The 21,828-nt window shown below is 43.2% G+C and overlaps 1 protein-coding gene across 3 annotated transcripts in view; it reads right to left on the minus strand.

Annotated features, from left to right (window-relative positions):
* The window catches only part of LOC115172768 (collagen alpha-1(XII) chain), an 86,321-nt gene that overhangs the window by 8,763 nt on the left and 55,730 nt on the right, over positions 1-21,828 (minus strand). For all 3 annotated transcript variants that reach the window (XM_029730504.1, XM_029730506.1, XM_029730505.1), the window contains 25 exons: positions 21,225-21,354; positions 20,985-21,127; positions 20,666-20,795; positions 20,186-20,305; positions 18,982-19,128; positions 18,762-18,878; positions 17,994-18,146; positions 17,737-17,811; positions 17,486-17,625; positions 17,206-17,329; positions 16,865-17,008; positions 16,466-16,630; positions 16,303-16,341; positions 15,974-16,112; positions 12,174-12,316; positions 11,580-11,689; positions 6,355-6,513; positions 5,919-5,996; positions 4,930-5,016; positions 4,084-4,137; positions 3,475-3,570; positions 3,164-3,217; positions 1,430-1,483; positions 969-1,022; positions 181-252 (listed from right to left, as the gene is read on the minus strand). In XM_029730504.1, the coding sequence (XP_029586364.1) occupies positions 181-252; positions 969-1,022; positions 1,430-1,483; positions 3,164-3,217; positions 3,475-3,570; positions 4,084-4,137; positions 4,930-5,016; positions 5,919-5,996; positions 6,355-6,513; positions 11,580-11,689; positions 12,174-12,316; positions 15,974-16,112; positions 16,303-16,341; positions 16,466-16,630; positions 16,865-17,008; positions 17,206-17,329; positions 17,486-17,625; positions 17,737-17,811; positions 17,994-18,146; positions 18,762-18,878; positions 18,982-19,128; positions 20,186-20,305; positions 20,666-20,795; positions 20,985-21,127; positions 21,225-21,354 (2,727 nt within the window). The remainder of the gene's footprint in view (positions 1-180; positions 253-968; positions 1,023-1,429; positions 1,484-3,163; positions 3,218-3,474; positions 3,571-4,083; positions 4,138-4,929; positions 5,017-5,918; positions 5,997-6,354; positions 6,514-11,579; positions 11,690-12,173; positions 12,317-15,973; positions 16,113-16,302; positions 16,342-16,465; positions 16,631-16,864; positions 17,009-17,205; positions 17,330-17,485; positions 17,626-17,736; positions 17,812-17,993; positions 18,147-18,761; positions 18,879-18,981; positions 19,129-20,185; positions 20,306-20,665; positions 20,796-20,984; positions 21,128-21,224; positions 21,355-21,828) is intronic.

Below are 21,828 nucleotides of genomic sequence, written 5' to 3' on the forward strand. Positions count from 1 at the left end.
AAATACGCTATAAAATAGGAAGTTGGTTAACATTTTCCAATTTAATCAAATGCAGTGGGATGATTCAAGACTGTCTTTGAAGAGGTAGGATTTCAGATGTTTTTGGAAGATGGCTAGGGACTCTGCTGTCCTTGATGAAACATACATCATCACTATATGACCACTTGTATTTGTACATACTGGGTTTCCTGTGTCTCCTGGTTTTCCTGGGCTTCCTGTGTTTCCTGGTGAACCCGGAGATCCTGGACTTCCCTGGATGATGAGAAGATGGACAGTGTTATTGCTACATCCACTTACCAAAGTTACCAAACAGTAAACATAAGGACAACAACCACTCCTGGTCCTCGTTAAATAGTTGTTGTACAATAGGGACCAGCCCTATACTGAGATGTACATCCACAGTCAAGGCACAACTTGGTATACTGTGTCAAGAACATTTAAAGGACAACACCACCCAAAAACGATCTTTTGGTATTTGTTTCATTACCGGCTGTATTTCTGTATTTTGAAAGTTTTATATCTTGAAAACTTGATTGCTGACATGCAAGACATTTTTGGGACAATATCAACAATGGACTAATGAAACAAATACCAAAAGATCGTTTTTTTGGTGGATTTTTCCTTTAACTGAGTGGAAACACTCCCAACAGGGATGGGATGCTTAATGGTCCTCAGAGCAGACCGAATGGTAAAGTAGGCTATATATTAATATATTTATTTTCTTTTTTATTTAACCTTTATTTAACTAGGCAAGTCAGTTAAGAACAAATTCTTATTTACAATGACGGGCCTACAGGTTGACAGTGGCGTGCTGGCCCTTTGCCTATTGGTATGGTGTGGCCATTAACTACTGTAGAGGCAGGCCTCAATCATAGTAGGGAGAATGAGATGCATGCTTTTTCTGCATTACTGACTGAAGGACTTAATTTGTCTGTGTTTTGACCACGTCTTCTGGCTGCAGTACTCACCATTGGTCCTGTTGGACCTCTAGGTCCCGATGGTCCTTCCTTCCCTGGTGGTCCCTGGGAAGAGAAGATAGACACTCACAACATGCAGCAATAAAAGTTGGCATTAAGTTGTTGTTGTGTTAAAGGTATGTTGTCAATGTTAATTTATTTCTGTATATATGTACTGTACGTTTTATGGTGCTGTTAAACTGGTGGTGCTTCCAAGAGATGGGACTATAAAAACTCAGTGAAATAAACCAGGTCCTCGCTAATCTCCCTAGCAACCAATCTCTGTAGTGTGTTCTACTGCGCCAGTTTAATGGAGCCCAATGAAGTCATCTGACATGCACCAGAATACTAGGAGCACACAACAGTTTAACTGCACACGTTGAGTTAAGTAGGTGCTGGCTAGATTCATGGCCTTTCAACAGTGCCTGTACACTGAGCAGCTCTGTGTAGAGGTACAGAGATGCTGATCTTACCCTCACTCCACCTGGTCCAACAGAACCCATAGGACCAGCAGCACCAGCAGGACCCTGCAGGAACACAACACACTCAATCAAACTCTGATAACCAGTAATAACACACAATTCTGACAAAATGGCTCAAATGGCACAAAATTGCCTTTTCATTTTGCCAGAAATGATAACTACTAGCTGTACTGTGTAATAACTGCTCTCTAGTTTCCTTGTGAGAACTCTCTAGTTTTTTAGTGAGAACATGATAGACTTTTTTGATGCAATTAGGTTACTTGATTTGGTTGTTGAAATGCATGTTGTTAGCAGAACCATTCGACAGCCAAGGCTGCTATAGTCATAAACATCTTAATGTGATGAGAGATTCTCAAACTAATTATTCTCAAGTATTGCTAACATCACAGGGTAATTGTTAGTATTCAGGTGCGTCTCATATTTCCAAAGTAAAGTCGTCCTTGATGGGGGTGAGTGATTCTCAACTAAATTATGCTCATTATTGGCGTCACAGGATAATGCCTCCAATCTTTGAAATCCAGGGGCCGATCATTCAGCACTGGAGTTGTCAGTGATACAGTCTGGTCAAGCTGTAGGTTATCAATGATACAGTTTGGTCATGGTGGAGGTTGTGTGGTTGACCAGTTCCAAAACCCTAAACAATTCATTATAACCCCCTTCAGGTTGTTTCCTCTTTACAAGAGGGGCAAGGAATCCATCTAACGTAAGAAGATGAAGGATATCCTCCAAGAAATTACCAGGCAAGGGTAGGTTTGACTTCTGATATGTAGTCCCATTGTCTCCAGCCATCGTTCTTTGGGCTTTTGATGCAAATTAGGATCCAAATATTCCCAGACACTTTGACGGTCATTGGCAACCTTGAGGGATGTAGTCTTATAATCCTGAGGTTGCTTATCTTCACATCACTTATTTTCTCAGCTATTTAAATCCAATTAGTGGCACCTAAGTAAAACGAAGAATACACTCTTAGAAAAAAAGGGTTCCAAAAGGGTTCTTCGGCTGTCTCCATAGGAGAACCCTTTTTGGTTCCAAGTAGAACTCTTTTGGGATTCATGTAGAACCCTCTGGGGAAAGGGTTCTACATGGAACCCAATAGGGTTGTACCTGGAACCAAAAGGGTTCTACCTGAAACCAAAAAGGGTTCTTCAAATGGATCTCCTATGGGACAGCCGAATAACCATTTTAGGTTCTAGATAGCGCATTCTTTCTAGGAGTGTAGTCTACAATTCACTCTTTTTGGCCATGATTATAGGGTTTACACTATAGGGTTTACAGTAACGGTTTTACAGTTTAGGGTTTACAGTATACGTTTTACACTAAGGTTTACACTATAGGGTTTACAGTATAGGTTTTACAGTATAGGGTTTACACTATAGGGTTTACACTATCGGTTTTACACTATAGGGTTTACACTATAGGGTTTACACTATAGGGTTGACAGTATAGAACATGTACAGTTCATATTAATCCTCTATTCCCATTAGCAAGACAATTCTGTGCCCCATGATAGCTTAACTGCACCACTGGCCTTCCACTGTAAATCAGCAGGTTGCTTGGAGTGTATACCCCACTCTGGGGACTGCATGGTCAACCTCCCACTTTGAATGTGGTTTCAGCTTTGCCATGTGGACAGATTCCAGACTCCAGTAGCGCTGTTTCTCTCTGTGGATCGTCTCTGGTTTCTTGTTGAAAACCACAGCTAATGAAAAAGAAAGCTGTACTCACTTGCAGCCCAGTCAGGCCTGAGTCTCCGGGATCTCCCTTTGGTCCGGGACGGCCCTGAGAAGACAAAGGGAAGGAGAGGTTTAGAGCTGGAGTACAAAGGGAACTCCAACCCTGAACAACTACAGATCTGCTCTTTCTCTTGACCATGTAGTCTGTCACTGAGAGTGAATTTACATCCCAGCTTCAGGAGGATGTCTAGGAATAAATAAGGTCTTCTTAACACAGTGACTGTGTGTGTAAATCATACGTCAGGGAGGACATCCTACAGTCCCCCACACTGTAAATCCCTAAGAACACTGCAGATGACTTACAGGTTCTCCGGGCAGAGACAAGCCATTAGGGCCTTGTGGACCTGGAGGTCCGGATGGTCCTGGAAGTCCTTGTTCTCCACGGGGGCCCATTGAACCCTATGGTAGAAGCAGAATGACAAAACCAAACAGTCACACTAATATTAAACTATTTACACCATATCTCCCGGTAGACCTACCCACTGCTTTTCCCAGCAGGGCTAAGAGAATGAGAAGGAACCAGAACAATCAGTGACCGTTGGTGAGAAATATGTTCTACTTCTCATCAGACCTCTCAACATAGACCTCCTTAAATCAAGCTGGGGGAAAATAAACAGGACATAACAAGCTGCAAATTATACAGTACATTCAATAAGTGAGTTCAGATGTGAGAAATCTGTTTTGGCTGATGGGGCATGCTAATGGTATGTGCTTTGAGATAACTACTGCATTAGGCTGAACTCTGATTTACTGTAAATGCGTTAGGCCTTGGACTGTATCCCAGCTCAGTAGGATATGGCTTGATTTAAAGTCAGATTCAGGCTTGGACCACACATCCATAATATTCAATGAATCGCTCTGGATCCAAGTGTGTGTTAAATGGCTCGATATTGATACAAAACCATTACTTACAGTTGGGCCTGAGTCTCCTCTCTCTCCTCTGGGTCCTTTAGTTCCTGGTCCACCCTGGGAAAGTCAAGAAAGGATGAAAGACAGAGTCAGAGACTGAGAGTCAGAGCCATCCCCTCAACAGGAGCTGCTTCCAGACCTAAATCCCAAGCCAGCAGGAATCCCCCAGGGGCTTAGTGAGGTTGCGGAGTGAAGCAAACATATTCCAGATGTACTGTTTTTCCGATGGGCATTTATCTTTTGACACATCCCTAAGTCTGATAGTCCACACCTCATTGCACACCATTCATCTCATCCCCCTGTCTTTCAATTTCCATGGGAAAAAAACACTCACATGTTGACCCCACTCTAATATCCACATGCTTAATCTATAGAGCAGGGCAACAGTTATGAGGAGAAAAATACCCCTGTAACACTATTCCTATATGTCCACATAATCATAGTGGGGACTGAGAGTGGCATCATCATCAACATCATCACATTAGTGAGTAGAGAGAGCTCTACCCTAAGACGAGGACAGACAGAAGCAGAAAGAGCCCTACCCTAAGACGAGGACAGACAGAAGCAGAGAGAGCCCTGCCTCAAGACGAGGACAGAAGGAAGCAGAGAGAGCCCTGCCCCAAGACGAGGATAGACAGAAGCAGAGAGAGCCCTACCCTAAGACGAGGACAGACAGAAGCAGAAAGAGCCCTACCCTAAGACGAGGACAGACAGAAGTAGAGAGAGCCCTGCCTCAAGACGAGGACAGACAGAAGCAGAGAGAGCCCTGCCCCAAGACGAGGACAGACAGAAGCAGAGAGAGCCCTGCCCCAAGATGAGGACAGATGGTGGGATGGTTATTGTCTTTACCGAGGGGCCGGGTGGTCCCGGTGGGCCAACGCTGTCTTGTGCACATGTGCAGGCATGGGGAAGAGCCGGGCACTTAAGCTCATCTCTCTGCAGTAGAGAAAGGAAGGAGATGGTGAAAGAAAGAAAGACAATAAGAATGTTATTTAATTTTTTTACTGAAATACAACAGTAATAGTTTGTCCATCTCTTGACATCTGACATCTGTGGGCCTTTCTGGTAACTCACGAAATACAACAAGTGAAAATAGGAGTATCTGTGATGAAAATGAGTGCCACTGCTCTGGCAACCCAAACCATAAAATGGCGCCTTGAAGTTTTCTGCTAGGAAACACATTAGAAAGGCTACTAAAGCCATGATAAAACTGGGGTGCATACTAAAATATAACTGCTACCATAGCATGGCCTACACACAAATACTATTTGACAACAAAAAATCCATCCGTTTTTTGTGGAAGGGAATATGTGAAATCTTTTACAACACAGCCGTCATTGACATGATACATTAATATCTCATGCAAATTACACTGAGAGAGAGATGGATAATTGGCTGTAGTCAAGTATATAACATGTATCCAGTAATAAACATACCATAGACGGGTACAATGATTTATCTGTCCACCCCATGATCAAAGGGACCAGTTGTTTTGGTGGGGTTGGGATTGTAAAACTGTACTGAGATTAGTCCAATTAGCGAGGAATGCAATGGTCTATTCAGGCCTGACAGTGCAATCATTTCATTTCAAATAACTTTCTTGCCAGCAAGGCATCACTTCGTAATGGCTATACAGCATGTGTACTCTTAAACGTTAGGAATGACATATAAACTCCAAAATGAACATGAAAAACTACAATGGCTCTCTTAACCTATAGTAAGTGCTCAATGGTGTATAGTGAAAGATGAGCAGAGTCAATGTATCAAGGCTTGATGGTACAGTACTGTACAGGTATGAGGCCTTATTAGAGGGCTGTCTAGAGTGAAGCTGCTCTTACCGTGGCCGGGAGATCACAGCATTTGTCTTTGCTGGTCCAGCTCAAGCTGCACACAATATCAAACATCTGGAGCTGGAACTGCACAACAGAACAGAAAGATGAGAGAAGAGAGAGACGAACACAGATGGGTGTTACACATGGCTTCCATTGAGCTCCAGCGTTCAGGACTTAGAAACAACACGGCTCCAGACGCAGGCCAGAACCCACAGAGAGCTGGAACACAGATAGCATGAGAAAACAAGACCGAGAGAGCAGCGTCCTCCATCCCTCCAACAATCACCGTGAGTTGTCAGCTCTTAATTGAGCATCAACACATGAGGAGCACATCTGGGCCCTTTGCACTTCACAGTTCACACCAACAGCTTGTGTGTGAGTGAGGGATGCATTTTATCAGGAGTTTTCCATTTCAAATAAGTGTTGTCAATTTTTCACTCACTGTAGCCGACTCTCTCTTTGATCCTCCTGACTTCGCCATCTTGCCCAGCACTTCATAGCCATCTGTGGAGATGTTGTTGGCCTCCTTGATGGGTTTCTCTGCAACCTCCTGGCAGTCCACATTCAGTTTGACCCTCTCGGGAGAGACACTGATGTGAAGCTTTAGGAGGAGGAGGAAGAGGAGGAGAAGAGGATTATTAGTTAAGACCACTCTAGTCTTCTCAATATGAACAACTACAGCAACAATATTTGGACATAATGGCTTGGTAAAGAGTACTGAAAGCGTTCAGTGTTTTTGACATGGTATTTCTGCAATAGCCTAGTGGTGGCAGGTACTAGTGTGACGGCAGGTAGCCTAGTGGTTAGAGCGTTGGACCAGTAACCGAAAGGTTGCAAGATTGAATCCCTGAGCTGACAAGGTAAAAATCTGTCATTCTGCTCCTGAACAAGGCAGTTAACCCACTGTTCCTAGGCTATCAATGAAAATAAGAATTTGTTCTTAACTGACTTGCCTAGTTAAATAAAGGTACAAAAAAACTATTCTTCAGGAGTCCTGTACCATAAACTAAGAACCCAGTTGTGCAAACAAAACCCCTAAGTCTTCTAACTGATATTTATAAAGATTGTAGGTCCCTTGGAAAAAGGTTAATGTCAGCCACTTTCACTGATAAACAGAACATTGACTGATTAACATGAAACAACAAACTATAGGCTATACATGAAATAACACAAAACTGCCAGGTTATGGGCCATTTCTCAACATTAACTCTCCAAAACTCCCATCACATCTCGAAATGATGTTGTTTATGGTACACCATCAAAAGCGCTACTCTCCATACTTCCTGCGCAGCTGAATTTTTCTGCCGAACATTCTGACAAGCTTTCACCCTGACAGAGACAGCAGGCTAACGTTACTGCGTTACTGTCCTGCAGAGCGAAACCAACCGCACTTGACAACCACTCACAACATTATTATCTGGCCAACCACAGGAGAGGGGAGGGTCTGATACCCCAAGATCCTGGCATGGGCATACAGTATATACCATGATGCACTTGAGGGCTTACCAAAATAACGCTAATTTACATACCGCAAGCGCAAATAATGCGTACATATACATTATTTCACTAACCAACAAGAATATTACTGCAAAATGAGGATTCACGAAAATGTCAGTGTCCTTCGCCGACATTCATCATTTGAAAGCAACATGAAATTCCATCAACTGACGTTGGCTGATGTTGGGGAACACGAAGCATATTCTATTGGAACACAATCAATGAGTCACACAATGGCTCATTCTCTAACAAAGGCCTGAGAAATCTATCACACTGACACAGACGATTAACATCTTCTGAATGGATCAAAAACCACAGGAGTCAAGAAAGACTAGACCTTGACTTCCACTATTACCGACCAAGTCACAATTACACTTAATTACTCCTCCCTCCCTCTGACTACAACTCTTCTGGACAATAACACATCCTGGACACATCTCTTTTTCAGCACTCCATTCACGCTTAGTATGGATTCTCCCTCTGGAATACTATAGACGTCATATGCTATATCAGAACAAGTTGTCCAGTCCACAGACATAGCAACAGTATACTGTATGTGGTTATATTTGGGTTCCAGTGTGTCTGACATACTTTCATGATTTCTATCAGACTCCATTTTATTGTTGTTGGCTGTGTCTTCACAACTCCTCCATGTTTTCATTCCATTTCACGATGGCCCGTGAAATCCCAATTCACATGCAGCCTGATATGGGAATCCTACATTAGTTTGATTAAAAGTAAAAGTGGATCTTTCCTGATATTTTTGATGCACTGACAAATTGCATTGACAGATTCCTTCATGTATACCACTGCCGCCATATCATTGCAGACATCTACGCTCCCATGTCCAGTCTTGGAGGACAATACAATATTCCCATCCTGGTTTCAGAAAAGGAGCTTGCTTAGCTTTGGTTGTAAAGTCACCATTTCATTTCTGAGTGGCTTCTTCTGTTGCAGGAATGGTTGCATGCGTCATTAAGTCTGCTTGGCTACATCACGGAATGGAGGGCTTTTAAAAGAAGGCTTCAGAGGAAACTCTTATAATGAGAGTACAAAGAGGGCAGTCAGGGCTATGGAAATGTATCAGTCAGATTGACCGAAGACCAACGTTTTAAACTGCTTTGGTTCTTTGGAGCATTCTCTTCTCCCACTCATTCTCAATTAGTGCTTGCAAATACTGACAAAACCCAACCGCTCATTCCACCCAATCCCTGAATGGAAAGTTTAGATTGTTTGGGTCCTCAAAGAGAATAATAGCTGCATTTGTGAAGCTCTAAGTATGGGGAACCTGTTGAGTGGATGGACTGATTACATCTAGCTACTACCAAAAGCACAAAAAAAGTTCATATTTCCACTTGATCGCAACCAAATGCAAAAAAGCTAATGGCACCAATGATACATATATGGAAAAAAATAAATGTATTGGTCACATACACATATTTAGCAGATGTTGTTGTGGGTGTAGCAAAATGCTTGTGTTTCTTATTTAGTGGAACGCTCTTTGCCTGAGAATAAAGTTTTCCCTGGTCAAACACCCCTCTAAGACCACCACCCCTGCAGTGTGTGGGGTCCTAATAATCTTCTATGTTCGGATTACAATATTAAATCCCAGTGGGGGTCAGTGAGTACATAGCTAGAGTCATTACTGTACATGACTGTAAACATCCATCAGTCACCCAAGGCTTTCTAACCCAGTTGAAATAACTCGGTGGATTGTCATTATTGTATAAAAAAGCCATTGGTCCTCTGGAATGATTTTCTCAGTGTTTTACAACCATAATATACAGTGTTTTTGTCACATTCTGAGTAACTCAGTCACAGCAGGAGTAGAGGAGCACATGTGGGACATCAAACGCCATCCCCAGCTCAAAGCAGAGTAGAATATAAAACATCCTCTGTAGTGCTCAGATATCATACTGTACGGTGACAAGGATTTCAACAATGAACGTCAGTAAGATGCAACTAAAATTAAGAAATGACTGTTTCCAGTGGACGTGAAGAATGTTTCAAGTGTATCCAATGTTTCTGAAGGGGAACAATATGCCTCCTATTATGTAAACATTTCAGCTATTCTTTTTCTAAAAACACATAATGAGGACACTCCCTCTAGTGTGCTCTACTCTGATCCAACATCAAATGTACTTCCTAGGGTCAATGAATCCACTGTAAACACTTCGAAGTTATGAGGGACAATGTTTCGCCCATAGAACATCAAGTTGATGTAGTTTCAGTCAGACTGCTAAGCAGCAAGGCTAATTACAGACTAATGTTATGAATGGAAACCTGGAAAATGTCGGGTCAGGGCTTTAGCCGATGACATGACTAACATCAGTACAATGACATCATCAGAGCTCCAGTTGGATGTGTGCTTCTTTTCTCTTCCTATGGCTGTGGTGGTGCCTGCAGTCTGAGTGTGCTCTGGGTGGTTAGTTTGTGGTACTGTGTAGTTACTGCTCCAAGCGAACAGGTGTCTTCGGTGGTCTACCTACCTGCTTTTTCTCTGGTCAGGGAAACTATTTGCCACTCAAAGAAAACGAAAAACTATTAACATGTACAATGTGTCCTACCTCAGAGCAGTTCACATCTTTTGACGTGAACTCAGAGTAGATTGTTATGAGACACAATAGATTATTCCCCTCCCTCGACTATTTCTCTCACAAAATGAATTGTTTATACTTACTAAGATCAGACATGTCCATAGGGAAGTATGAAACAACTAACCCAAACCAACCATTATCTCGATTCCTAGTCTGACCCATGCTCTCATTTGAACTATAGTCCTGATATTTACTAGGTGTTGTAAAATGTGTAGGGTGTAGCTACTTCATATAGTTTAAAGGCAATGTGCATGTTACAGAGAGCAGACTGATCTACCTCTCCTTTCTCCTTGGGCCAGTAGCTAAATAGAGAATTATCCAGGTTAGAGAGGTCTGGCTCTCCTCTGATTCACCATGTGGGAAATCTCCTAATGATAGCTTTAGCAGACGCTAGCCCTCTCTAACCAACTGGGGATTCCCTCCCCACACCCAATGGGAATCCACATTCAGAGGCAGTAAAGATGTATAGAAGATGCAATATACACGTATGTCAAAATATCTCCATTCATGTTTACATATTGTTGTAGGTCTCTTTGAGCTTGTTGAATTTTTTGGGGTCGATTTCATCAGTTTATTCAGATTTTCTCAGACTGTCTGTTGAAGCAGGAAAATCATTTTATTGACAGATAATTTTATTCAAGCAGAAAATACTCCTGAAAATACCTCATTGGGCACACGCAGCTAGCTTTCTTTTATGCGGTCCAAAAGTACGACGTGGCTTTTTTCCCAATTTATTGAGTTTCATTTATCATAAACGAGGTAAAACAAAACAAACACTGATCCAATAACAGCCCACTTCCTCAGAATGTTCTTGAATTCCCACCTGACCGCCGCCAGGACAATGGCCAATCAGCACGCCGTAAGTCTCCATTGCTAGGCTAACTATAACTGGTTCCAAATAAAATAAAATCTTAAGGTTGCACATTGTGCAAGATCACCATGGGTCACCAAAGTCTCCTCCAACCTTTGGAAAGATATTTATAGTCCCTCCAAACCATTCATCAAAGTAACTTCCTTCAGCCTCAGAAAACAAAGCTAACAGCAGAGCATAAAAAGGCCTGAAGACTCAACTTTGGCACCGAATCCACATCACAATACTATAAGATGGATCACATTTAATTTCATGAGAGGAAAGTAACCATATCCTAGCTAGATCTTAGTCTTGGCGTGGATTATCCACAAGATCATACCCTCAGGAGGTGTACTCAATGAGGCATAACACTAATCAACAGAAACATCAACTATGAACAGACATGACCAACCATAATGACAGAACACATCTATCATAGGTGGTGACCATATCAAGGCTACACATCCCAGACAAGGTGTATACTCTGCCTTGAAAATGTATCTAAACATTTTACCACAGAAATTCATCATTCATGTGAAAATATATCTTTGGAACCTGGTGTTTTGGATGTTATTATCCCAAATTATTGCTGATTATTGCTGATCTGCATGTCCTTGGGAAATTCAACCAGAAAAATAGGCCAAGATATGTTACTCTTCTGCCAAGCCTCAATGTCACCATATGGCCCATAAACCGTTTTCATTCAAGTGAAATGGTGTTTACCTTGTGGAAGCTCCCGTGGAAAATTCTCTTCACTTGATCCTCATTAAACGTGGCTCTTTGGATCTCCCCTCTGGTGTCCTTGTTGTAGAACGTGATTGTTTTGCTGGAAGCTGAAAAGAGGGAACAAGGGGCTTCAGATGGACCCCTAAACATGCATTTCAGGAAGAAGTCATGAAACGCACATTGAAGCAGACACACAGAGAGAGAGAGAAAGAGAGAAAGAGAGAAAGAGAGAAAGAGAGAGAGAGAGAGAGAGCGAGAGAGAGAGCGAGAGAGAGAGCGAGCGAGCTACAGGGAAGATGGCCCTCACAAGTGAACACTTACGTAACAAGTGAATACTTCGGTACAATACTTAATCTCAAACTTAGGCACACAAGTGAACACTTATAGACTTGTAGAAAAAGTGTGAAAAGTCAATGCCAAACCAAAACTCTTCCCTAGAGGGGATCAGTGGACTGTATCAGCCCACTAATCATTACACTGGTCTAAGTTTCCAAAGACTGTTATTTGATGCAGTAAGGAGGGGAATCAGACCATAGCTGTTAGGTATCTTCAGCTAACCCAGAAGAGAAACAAAGCATGATGGGGGCTTACGGTTGACAGTGACCCCGACCTCAGGGTTGTTGTTACCATCGGCAATCTGCCAGATATCAAAGGCCTGGTTGGGGGTGTCAGGAAGGAGACGGAAGAGCAGGATAATGGTGTAGGATGGAGAAAGACCCTCTGGGTGGATCTCCCTGGCAGGAGGAAAAATACAGGATACAGGTGTCATGGCAGAGCTTTTTTATAAAGCTAAGGGATTCTCTTCTGTAAGATGGTCAACTTCATAGACACCAACACTGAGAAAATCTGATCACTAGCTGTATTCATTTGACATGCAAAATGTTGACTTAAGTTAGTTAATCAGATAATCATGAATCTTTGATCAAAGTGAGAGGGTCCACTAAAACCTGTTTGAATTAAGATAGCCAATCGTAATATATAGAGCCTTTGGCCAGGACGAAACACTAGGTCCTTTGTAACTTCTGGAAAATCAAAGACACAGAGGAACAAGGTTGGCATCTAAAAGCCACACCATAAACCAACAAAAACACACAATATCCACCCTGTCACGTAGACCACAGAATCTGAAAATGGTTGCCAGTTCTACCCGACTCAAAAAATTACAGACATATTGAAAGTATTTTCCGTCCCTACTTTACTGCTTGAAGTGTTTCCATTTGTGCACATGAAGTCAATGACTTACCCACGCACAAATATAGATGATTATGGACAAATGAACTAAGCATGCTCATGCCTGTTAGCGCAGAACTCTTGAGCAGCTCAGCATTTGCCTGAATACATTTTAATGGGCCCAATAAAGAGCTGGGCTCTTGACCTTCGGCTACTTTGGTTGATCCCTCTCCCACATACACTACCGTTCAAAAGTTTGGGGTCACTTAGAAATGTCCTTGTTTTTGAAAGAAAAGCATTTTTTTGTCTATTAAAATAACATCAAATTGATCAGAAATACAGTGTATACATTGTTAATGTTGTAAATTACTATTGTAGCTGGAAACAGCTGCTTTTTTATGGAATATCTACATAGGCGTACAGAGGCCCATTATCAACAACCATCACTCCTGTGTTCCAATGGCACGCTGTGTTAGCTAATCCAAGGTTATCCTTTTAAAAAGGCTAATTGATCACTAAAAAACCCATTTGCAATTATGTTAGCACAGCTGAAAATCGTTGTGCTGATTAACCTGTTAGGGCTAGGGGGCAGTATTTACACGGCCGGATAAAAAACGTACCCGATTTAATCTGGTTACTACTCCTGCCCAGTAACTAGAATATGCATATAATTATTGGCTTCGGATAGAAAACACCCTAAAGTTTCTAAAACTGTTTGAATGGTGTCTGTGAGTATAACAGAACTCATATGGCAGGCAAAAACCTGAGAAGATTTCATGCAGGAAGTGGCCTGTCTGACAAGGTGTCGTTCTTCTTGTCTCTGTTTATTGAAGAGTGAGGATCTTAGCTGTAACGTGACACTTCCTACGGCTCCCATAGGCTCTCAGAGCCCGGGAAAAAGCTGAACGATATCGAGGCAGCCCCAGGCTGAAACACATTATCGCCTTTGCCAAGTGGCCGATCAGAGGACAAAGGAATTAGGCGCGTGCCCGAGTCGACCCCATGCTGTATTTTCTTTCGGCTGTTTACCTAATTGCAGATTCCCGGTCGGAATATTATCGCTTTTTTACGAGAAAAATGGCATAAAAATTGATTTTAAACAGAGGTTGACATGCTTCGAAGTACGGTAATGAAATATTTAGAAATCTTTTGTCACGAAATGCGCCGTGCGCGTGACCCTTATTTACCATTCGGATAGTGTCTTGAACGCACGAACAAAACGCCGCTGTTGGAACATAACTATGGATTATTTTGGACCAAACCAACATTTGTTATTGAAGTAGAAGTCCTGGGAGTGCATTCGGACGAAGAACAGGAAAGGTAATCAAACCTTTCTAATAGTAAATCGGAGTTTGGTGAAGGCTAAACTTGCTGGGTGTCTAAATAGCTAGCCCTGTGATGCCGGGCTATCTACTTAGAATATTGCAAAATGTGCTTTCACCGAAAAGCTATTTTAAAATCGGACATATCGAGTGCATAGAGGAGTTCTGTATCTATAATTCTTAAAATAATTGTTATGCTTTTTGTGAACGTTTATCGTGAGTAATTTAGTAAATTGTTAGTAAATTCGCCGGAGGTTTGCGGGGGTATGCTAGTTCTGAACGTCACATGCTAATGTAAAAAGCTGGTTTTTGATATAAATATGAACTTGATTGAACAAAACATGCATGTATTGTATAACATAATGTCCTAGGTGTGTCATCTGATGAAGATCATCAAAGGTTAGTGCTGCATTTAGCTGTCTTCTGGGTTTTTGTGACATTATATGCTAGCTTGAAAAATGGGTGTCTGATTATTTCTGGCTGGGTACTCTGCTGACATAATCTAATGTTTTGCTTTCGTTGTAAAGCCTTTTTGAAATCGGACAGTGTGGTTAGATTAACGCGAGTCTTGTCTTTAAATAGCTGTAAAATATTTGAAAATCGCGCCATAGGATTCAACTGGCTGTTACGTAGGTGGGACGATTTGGTGCCACCTGCCCTAGAGAGGTTAAAGAACCAATAAAACTGGCCTTCTTTAGACTAGTTGAGTATCTGCAGCATCAGCATTTGTGGGTTCGTTTACAGGATCAAAATGGCCAGAAACAAAGACCTTTCTTCTGAAACAAAGACCTTTCTTCTGAAACTCGTCAGTCTATTCTTGTTCGGAGAAATGAAGGCTATTCCATGTGAGAAATTGCCAAGAAACTGAAGATCTCGTACAACGCTGTGTACTACTAACTTCACAGAACAGAGCATAATGGCTCTAACCAGAATAGAAAGAGGAGTGGGAGGCCCCGATGAAGTCGCCTCTTCACTGTTGAAGTTGAGACTGGTGTTTTGCGGGTACTATTTAATAAAGCTGCCAGTTGAGGACTTGTGAGGCATCTGTTTCTCAAACTAGACACTCTAATGTACTTGTCCTCTTGCTCAGTTGTGCATTGGGGCCTCCCAATCCTCTTTCCATTCTGGTTAGAGCCAGTTTGCACTGTTCTGTGAAGGGAGTAGTACACAGCATTGTACGAGATCTTCAGTTTCTTGGCAATTTCTCGCATGGAATAGCCTTCATTTCTCCGAACAAGAATAGACTGACGAGTTTCAGAAGAATGGCCATTTTGAGCCTGTAATCGAACCCACAAATGCTGATGCTCCAGATACTCAACAAGTCTAAAGGCCAGTTTTATTCATTCTTTAATCAGCACGGCAGTTTTCAGCTGTGCTAACATAATTGCAAAAGGGTTTTCTAATAATAAATTAGCCTTTTAAAATGATAAACTTGGATTAGCTAACACAATGTGCCATTGGAACACAGGAATGATGGTGGCTTATAATGGGCCTCTGTATGCCTATGTAGATATTCCATTAAAAAAATCTGCCGTTTCCAGCTACAATAGTCATTTACAACATTAACCATGTCTACACTTTATTTCTGATCAATTTGATGTTATTTTAATAGACCAAAAAATTGGCTTTTCTTTTAAAAACAAGGACTTTTCTAAGTGACCCCAAACTTTTGAACGGTAGTGTATGTGGGAGAGGGTCCTACCCTGGGAGCTTTACACTCTGAACCAAATCATTTTCTCTTCCTAACACCTCATATTCTACAAGCTGCAACAACAAACAGGGCTGGCAAAGGGCTCTTGGCACAGCACTCTCCGAGCAGGCTGGCCAGCATTACAGTACACAGGAGAGGAGCAGGCAACGCGCAACGGAAACAGCCCGCAAACAGGCACACACTCTTACTTTGTGGGTGCAGAGAGGAATGCATCCTTGTGTAGCCTGTAGCCTATAAAGCTGTTGAAAGAGCCAGGTTCCATGGACACGCCATTCATGGCAGCGAAGGTCCTGTCTGTGATGTTGAAGCCCTCGAGCATTCTGAAGCCTGGTGAACACACGTCAGGTCAATACACAATCATGAGAAGATACACGTCAATGCACAGGAACATAGTACTGACATTGTTGGTAGGAATGAATTAGGGCTCAGAGTTTTTCTACGTCAGTAAAGAGCTCCAGCCATAGGTGTTATCAGCAGCTGTCAGTTTATTCAGAATATAGGTGTAGCATATACTTACCAGGTGAGGTGAACCCGTTGATGTAGATCAAAGGACAAGCTGAAGATGGAGAAATAAAACAAAACATAATGCGATGGAAAATGCTGGAGGACAACATACAGCTAACGTCAATCTGCTTTCACTTGTGTCCTGAGGTACTGTGTAATGTAGATGTAAATCTTACTGGATGTGGCTGTTTCACAGATGAATGTGAGGAGGTTGTCCTGGATCTTGGCGAACGCGTCAAAGTCATCCACAACAAAGACGTGTCTTTCACTTGGCTTGCTGCCAATATTCCTCAACTCTGCCACATCCACATCGGCCACACCGACCACAAATACACTGTAACCTGGAGCAAGACGAGCACAAAGACAACCGTTATGATCCATACGCCCTAGCCCAATGACTGTTCAGATCTTCCAATTTGACCGTGAAAATCACAAAAGGAGTAAGTAATGCTTTATCTCAAAACATATCTTGTCATTTCTAAAGTTCTGGAGCTACACTTACGTTGACTAAATATGGACTGAAAATATCCTGTTACTGACTTCTGTAAGGACAAATCGAAATGTTGAACACTTACCAGAGTGTATCAGGTTGGAGGCACTCTTCTGGACCTCGTCTTGGGAGCGACCATCGGTGACGACCACCAGAACCTTAGGCACGTACTTCCTCATGCCGTTGTCTGAGGTGAACACCTTCTCACCAACGTGCTTCAGAGCAGCACCTGTACACAGAGGGGTAAGACATCAATTTCCACCTTTAATAACTATAGACCCATTCAGCTCCACCAGCAAGATGAAGACACTGTAATGACATTGGTGGTGAGTGAATGTTTGTAGACTCTTTAATTAACTCAACATTATGCAATTGGTGTTAACGATATCATCCAGTAAGATTGAGAGTAGCAGTCTTTGGGCGTACCTGTTTTGGTGTTTCCTCCCATGTAGCGGACGAGCTGCAGCGCAGCCAAGGTCCTTCCCTTGTCTTGGTAAGTGTTCAGTTTGAACTCTGTCTTGGCACTGTCACTGAACTGCACAAAAGACACCTGTTTCCAGAAGACAAAAGAGGGGGGAGAGGGAGCGAGAGCGAGAATAATAAAGCATTGACATGAAGAATACACACTGAAAGAGGAAAAGAGAAGAGAATATGCTGTAAACATCAAAGAGCTAACGCTCAGAGGATAGCCTGAATGGCTACGTACCTGCATGCCACCAGGGTGGATGACGTCGAAGGCTCCGATCATGCTGAACACAAACTGGATCACTTTGCTGAAGCTCTCATCTCCGATACTCCAGGAGCCGTCAATCAGGAACACCAGGTCAGCCTTGGCTCCTCTGCACACTGTGGTGCACATAGAGCAAGTCAATGTCAGGTAGGACATTTATAAAGAGTTTCTTCTCAGTGTTAGCTTCACTTCTCTTCACAGCATGCTGACTTCAAGCCTTTCCTTACCGTCCATAGCAGGGGGAATGGTGGGGGGTGGAGGTGGAGTGGGGGGCTCAGTTGGGGTCTCTGTGGGCTTAATCACTGTAACAAAGACCAGAACATAAACAGTCAAACCATTTGGACTTCACTAGCATGCCCTGTTAGCCCCCTGCAAAAACCCTGAGGTGTTTTCTTATCCCCGGAGTGTGGTGGGAGGTATACATGTGTGTAAACACAATGAAATGTTACATGTTACAGGTCTGATGATTAGTGGAGTTTCTTACGGGTCCTCTCCTTGACGCTGACTCCAGGCCCCTCCAGGTTGGGGGTCTGTGTGTACACTGTGGCGTTGTAGAGGGCGTCAGGGGTCAGGCCGTCCCAACAGTAGTGGCTCTCAGACCCAGTGATGGTGGTCTCCTGACCTCCCCTCTTAGAGGCTGTAGGAGGAAAGAGTAACACACATTGGTAGTGGATCAGGTGATTTATCCCCATACACTTTAAGCATATACCCCATTTATCCCCAAGCACTTTGAGCAACTGGAAATCACACCTGGTAAAAGCGCTATATAAATCTAATTCATTATCATTATTAAGATTATTTTCAAAGAGAGGGGAAGGAGAGGGGTTAAAGCCAGCCAGTGGTAGCGCTTGGACTGAGGTAGCAGTGGGCTTATACAGTGTTTTGTCTTATTCAACATGCCCTTTCAAACAAACATGAATTAACTTAATGAGGCAAAGTGCAGTGCTTCCATCTATAATGGCTACCATACTGTAAACAGACTTAAATATTGCAACATTTTTTCCCATATTTTTTCTCTTACAGTCCACCAGCGTCAGAGAATTAATAGGAGACAGATGGATCAGTGGGCATGAATAAAATACAATTATATAACATATTTAGACATTCGAACAAAGACACCTTTGTGATAGGGTGGCAACTTTGTCTACATATCTGATCGACAGTAAACATTCTCAAATCAATATAGAAACAGTTCTCCCCCACAGGTATCAAGGTTATATGGAATGGGCTCCCAGCCAGGTACAACACTTACGGTCGAATGGATTCAGTTTGAGTCTGTAGGAAGTGGCAGCCCTGTGGGGGGTCCATCTCATGCAGAAGGTGTCATAACCAACGTTGTAGGTGGTCAGGTCAGTGATGTTCAGGTACACTGTGAAAGACAGGAACAGTCAACCAATCAATCAAACAATAATTTGATCAACCAAACAACTAATGAATCAAGCAACCAATCAAACAACCAATCAATCACTTACATGTGGTTCCTTGTCCAATGAGAGGTCCGCTGAGGCCAGCGTCGTACTGGGCCAACACCTTGAGGTCGTAGGTTGTTCCAGGCTGCAGGTTGTGCAGCTGATAGCTGGTCACATCTCCAACAAACGTCTCCATGGTCTGATCAGTACCTGCAGGCACAGACAGGGACACTCCAGGTCAATAACAGCAGGCACAGACAGGGACACTCCAGGTCAATAACAGCAGGCACAGAGAGGGACACTCCAGGTCAATAACAGCAGGCACAGACAGGGACACTCCAGGTCAATAACAGCAGGCACAGACAGGGACACTCCAGGTCAATAACAGCAGGCACAGAGAGGGACACTCCAGGTCAATAACAGCAGGCACAGACAGGGACACTCCAGGTCAATAACAGCAGGCACAGACAGGGACACTCCAGGTCAATAACAGCAGGCACAGAGAGGGTCACTCCAGGTCAATAACAGCAGGCACAGACAGGGACACTCCAGGTCAATAACAGCAGGCACAGACAGGGACACTCCAGGTCAATAACAGCAGGCACAGAGAGGGACACTCCAGGTCAATAACAGGAGGCACAAACAGGGACACTCCAGGTCAATAACAGTAGGCACAGACAGTGACACTCCAGGTCAATAACAGGAGGCACAGACAGGGATAATCCAGGTCAATAACAGTAGGCACAGACAGGGACACTCCAGGTCAATAACAGTAGGCACAGACAGTGACACTCCAGGTCAATAACAGCAGGCACAGACAGGGACACTCCAGGTCAATAACAGTAGGCACAGACAGGGAAACTCCAGGTCAATAACAGCAGACACAGACAATACAGGTCAACAACAGCAGGCACAGACAGGGACACTCCAGGTCAATAACAGTAGGCACAGACAGGGACACTCCAGGTCAATAACAGCAGGCACAGACAGGGACACTCCAGGTCAATAACAGTAGGCACAGACAGGGACACTCCAGGTCAATAACAGCAGGCACAGACAGGGACACTCCAGGTCAATAACAGCAGGCACAGACAGGGACACTCCAGGTCAATAACAGCAGGCACAGACAGGGACACTCCAGGTCAATAACAATCACATCTGTGACTTTCTTCTATAGCTGGATATGTATATTAAGTAAGCCAAGTGAATCTTCTTTCACAGCTGAATATAATAGTATATTAGAATAGTAAAATAGTAGCTATCTGACCTTCAGGTGAGTAGACCAGTTTGTAGCCCACCACTCTGGAGGGTGCTGCGTCCCAGGACACCCTGAAGCGAGTGTACCACTCATCTGACACTCTCAGATTTTGAGGTCCTAGCATGCCAACTATGGGGAAGAAAATACAGACCGTCAAAACATATTAAAAACATATTACAATGTTTTTAACATTAATATCACAGCCATGCAGTCCTAGGCTATGACTTTGCTTTGATGTGGTGTAATTTGTTAGAGGAAATGAGACTGGGTATTAGGCAGCTCTAGTGTGAGATCTAACATTGGAGGACAGCTAGTTCAAAAGTTTCTGGTATTCACAGGCAGACTGAACTGAAGCCATGTTTCTGACATCCAGGATAATAATCACTGGCTGAGTTTATAAAACTCCTGTACTGTGAATGTGGAAAACCGTGTGCGTCTGTTTGTCTATCATGTTGAATAGTGGACCAAGCATAGAATGTGCTAGCGTACCTGTATGCCCGTCTCCATCCAGATCTCCCCCTGGTCCGTCAGGGTAGATGGCCTGCACGTTGATCTTATAGGGAGTGTCTGCATCCAGGTTGGGCAGGATGACGGTATTTCTGTTCCCAGGAACCATGGTCTACAGGACACACAGGCAAAACATTGTATTACTGTTCATTAATACTATTCAACAGGTACTTCAAACAGAGGAGAAATAAGGATCCTGACAACATTGCGGCTTGGGCCACACTCTAATTCATGCTGTAGACTCATCAAGATGGTGTTTGATGAGGGTATCATCAGAAATAGCAGCAATATATGTGCTTACATGCTCCTCGATGGGGTCTCCAGTGGTGGGAGCGTAGGTAATCTTATACTGCTGCACAGGTCCCTCAGCATGTTCCCATGCCACGGTTAGAGAGCTGGTAGTGGCATCATACACACGCATGTTCCTAGGGCCACTGCGGGGAACTGGGATGGGGATAATAAAGAAGTTAGCACAATATCAAGCATATACTTGGATGTGGATAAACATGTAAAGGCAAAAGGATGTTATATATGATCTTACGTGTTGTGCCCTTGTCTTCAGCCGGTGGTCCTTCTCCGTTGGCATAGATGGCGACCACTCCCACGTTGTAAGGCGTGTCCGGGACCAGCTGCTCCAGCAGGGTGGTGGTGGAGGTCCCAGGAACCAGGATCTGACCACAGGGGATAGAGACACAGAGGTCAGCACTGAAGGACCAATCGCAGTCTATAGCATGCAGCATACATTACAGTGGGTTGGATTCAATCAAACTACAACTCTCGCACCCACACGTTTTGATTCTCAAAACTAGAGAAATTATGATGAAGACAAGCATTAATAGTAATAACAAGGATAGCTGTAACTATCAACATTATTCTACATCAATTAGGCTAGTCTACACTGACACATCCAGATGGGGGAGAAGAGTACTTCCTGTCTGAAAAGTGTATCAGCTGTAGAGGGAAAACAACAGTCATGCTGTAATGCTGTTTGACCCACGGCCCTGGCAGCTCTGACACTCACTATGATCCCCCAGTCTGACAACTTTACAGCTGTTTCAGTGTGACACCTCTATCAACTCGTCCTCACCCCACTCAACAACCACTTGTGTTGACACTTCTCAGTGCTCAGTGAATGGGGGAACACA

Source organism: Salmo trutta, chromosome 33 (genome assembly GCF_901001165.1).
Source record: "Salmo trutta chromosome 33, fSalTru1.1, whole genome shotgun sequence".
NCBI lineage: Eukaryota > Metazoa > Chordata > Actinopteri > Salmoniformes > Salmonidae > Salmo > Salmo trutta.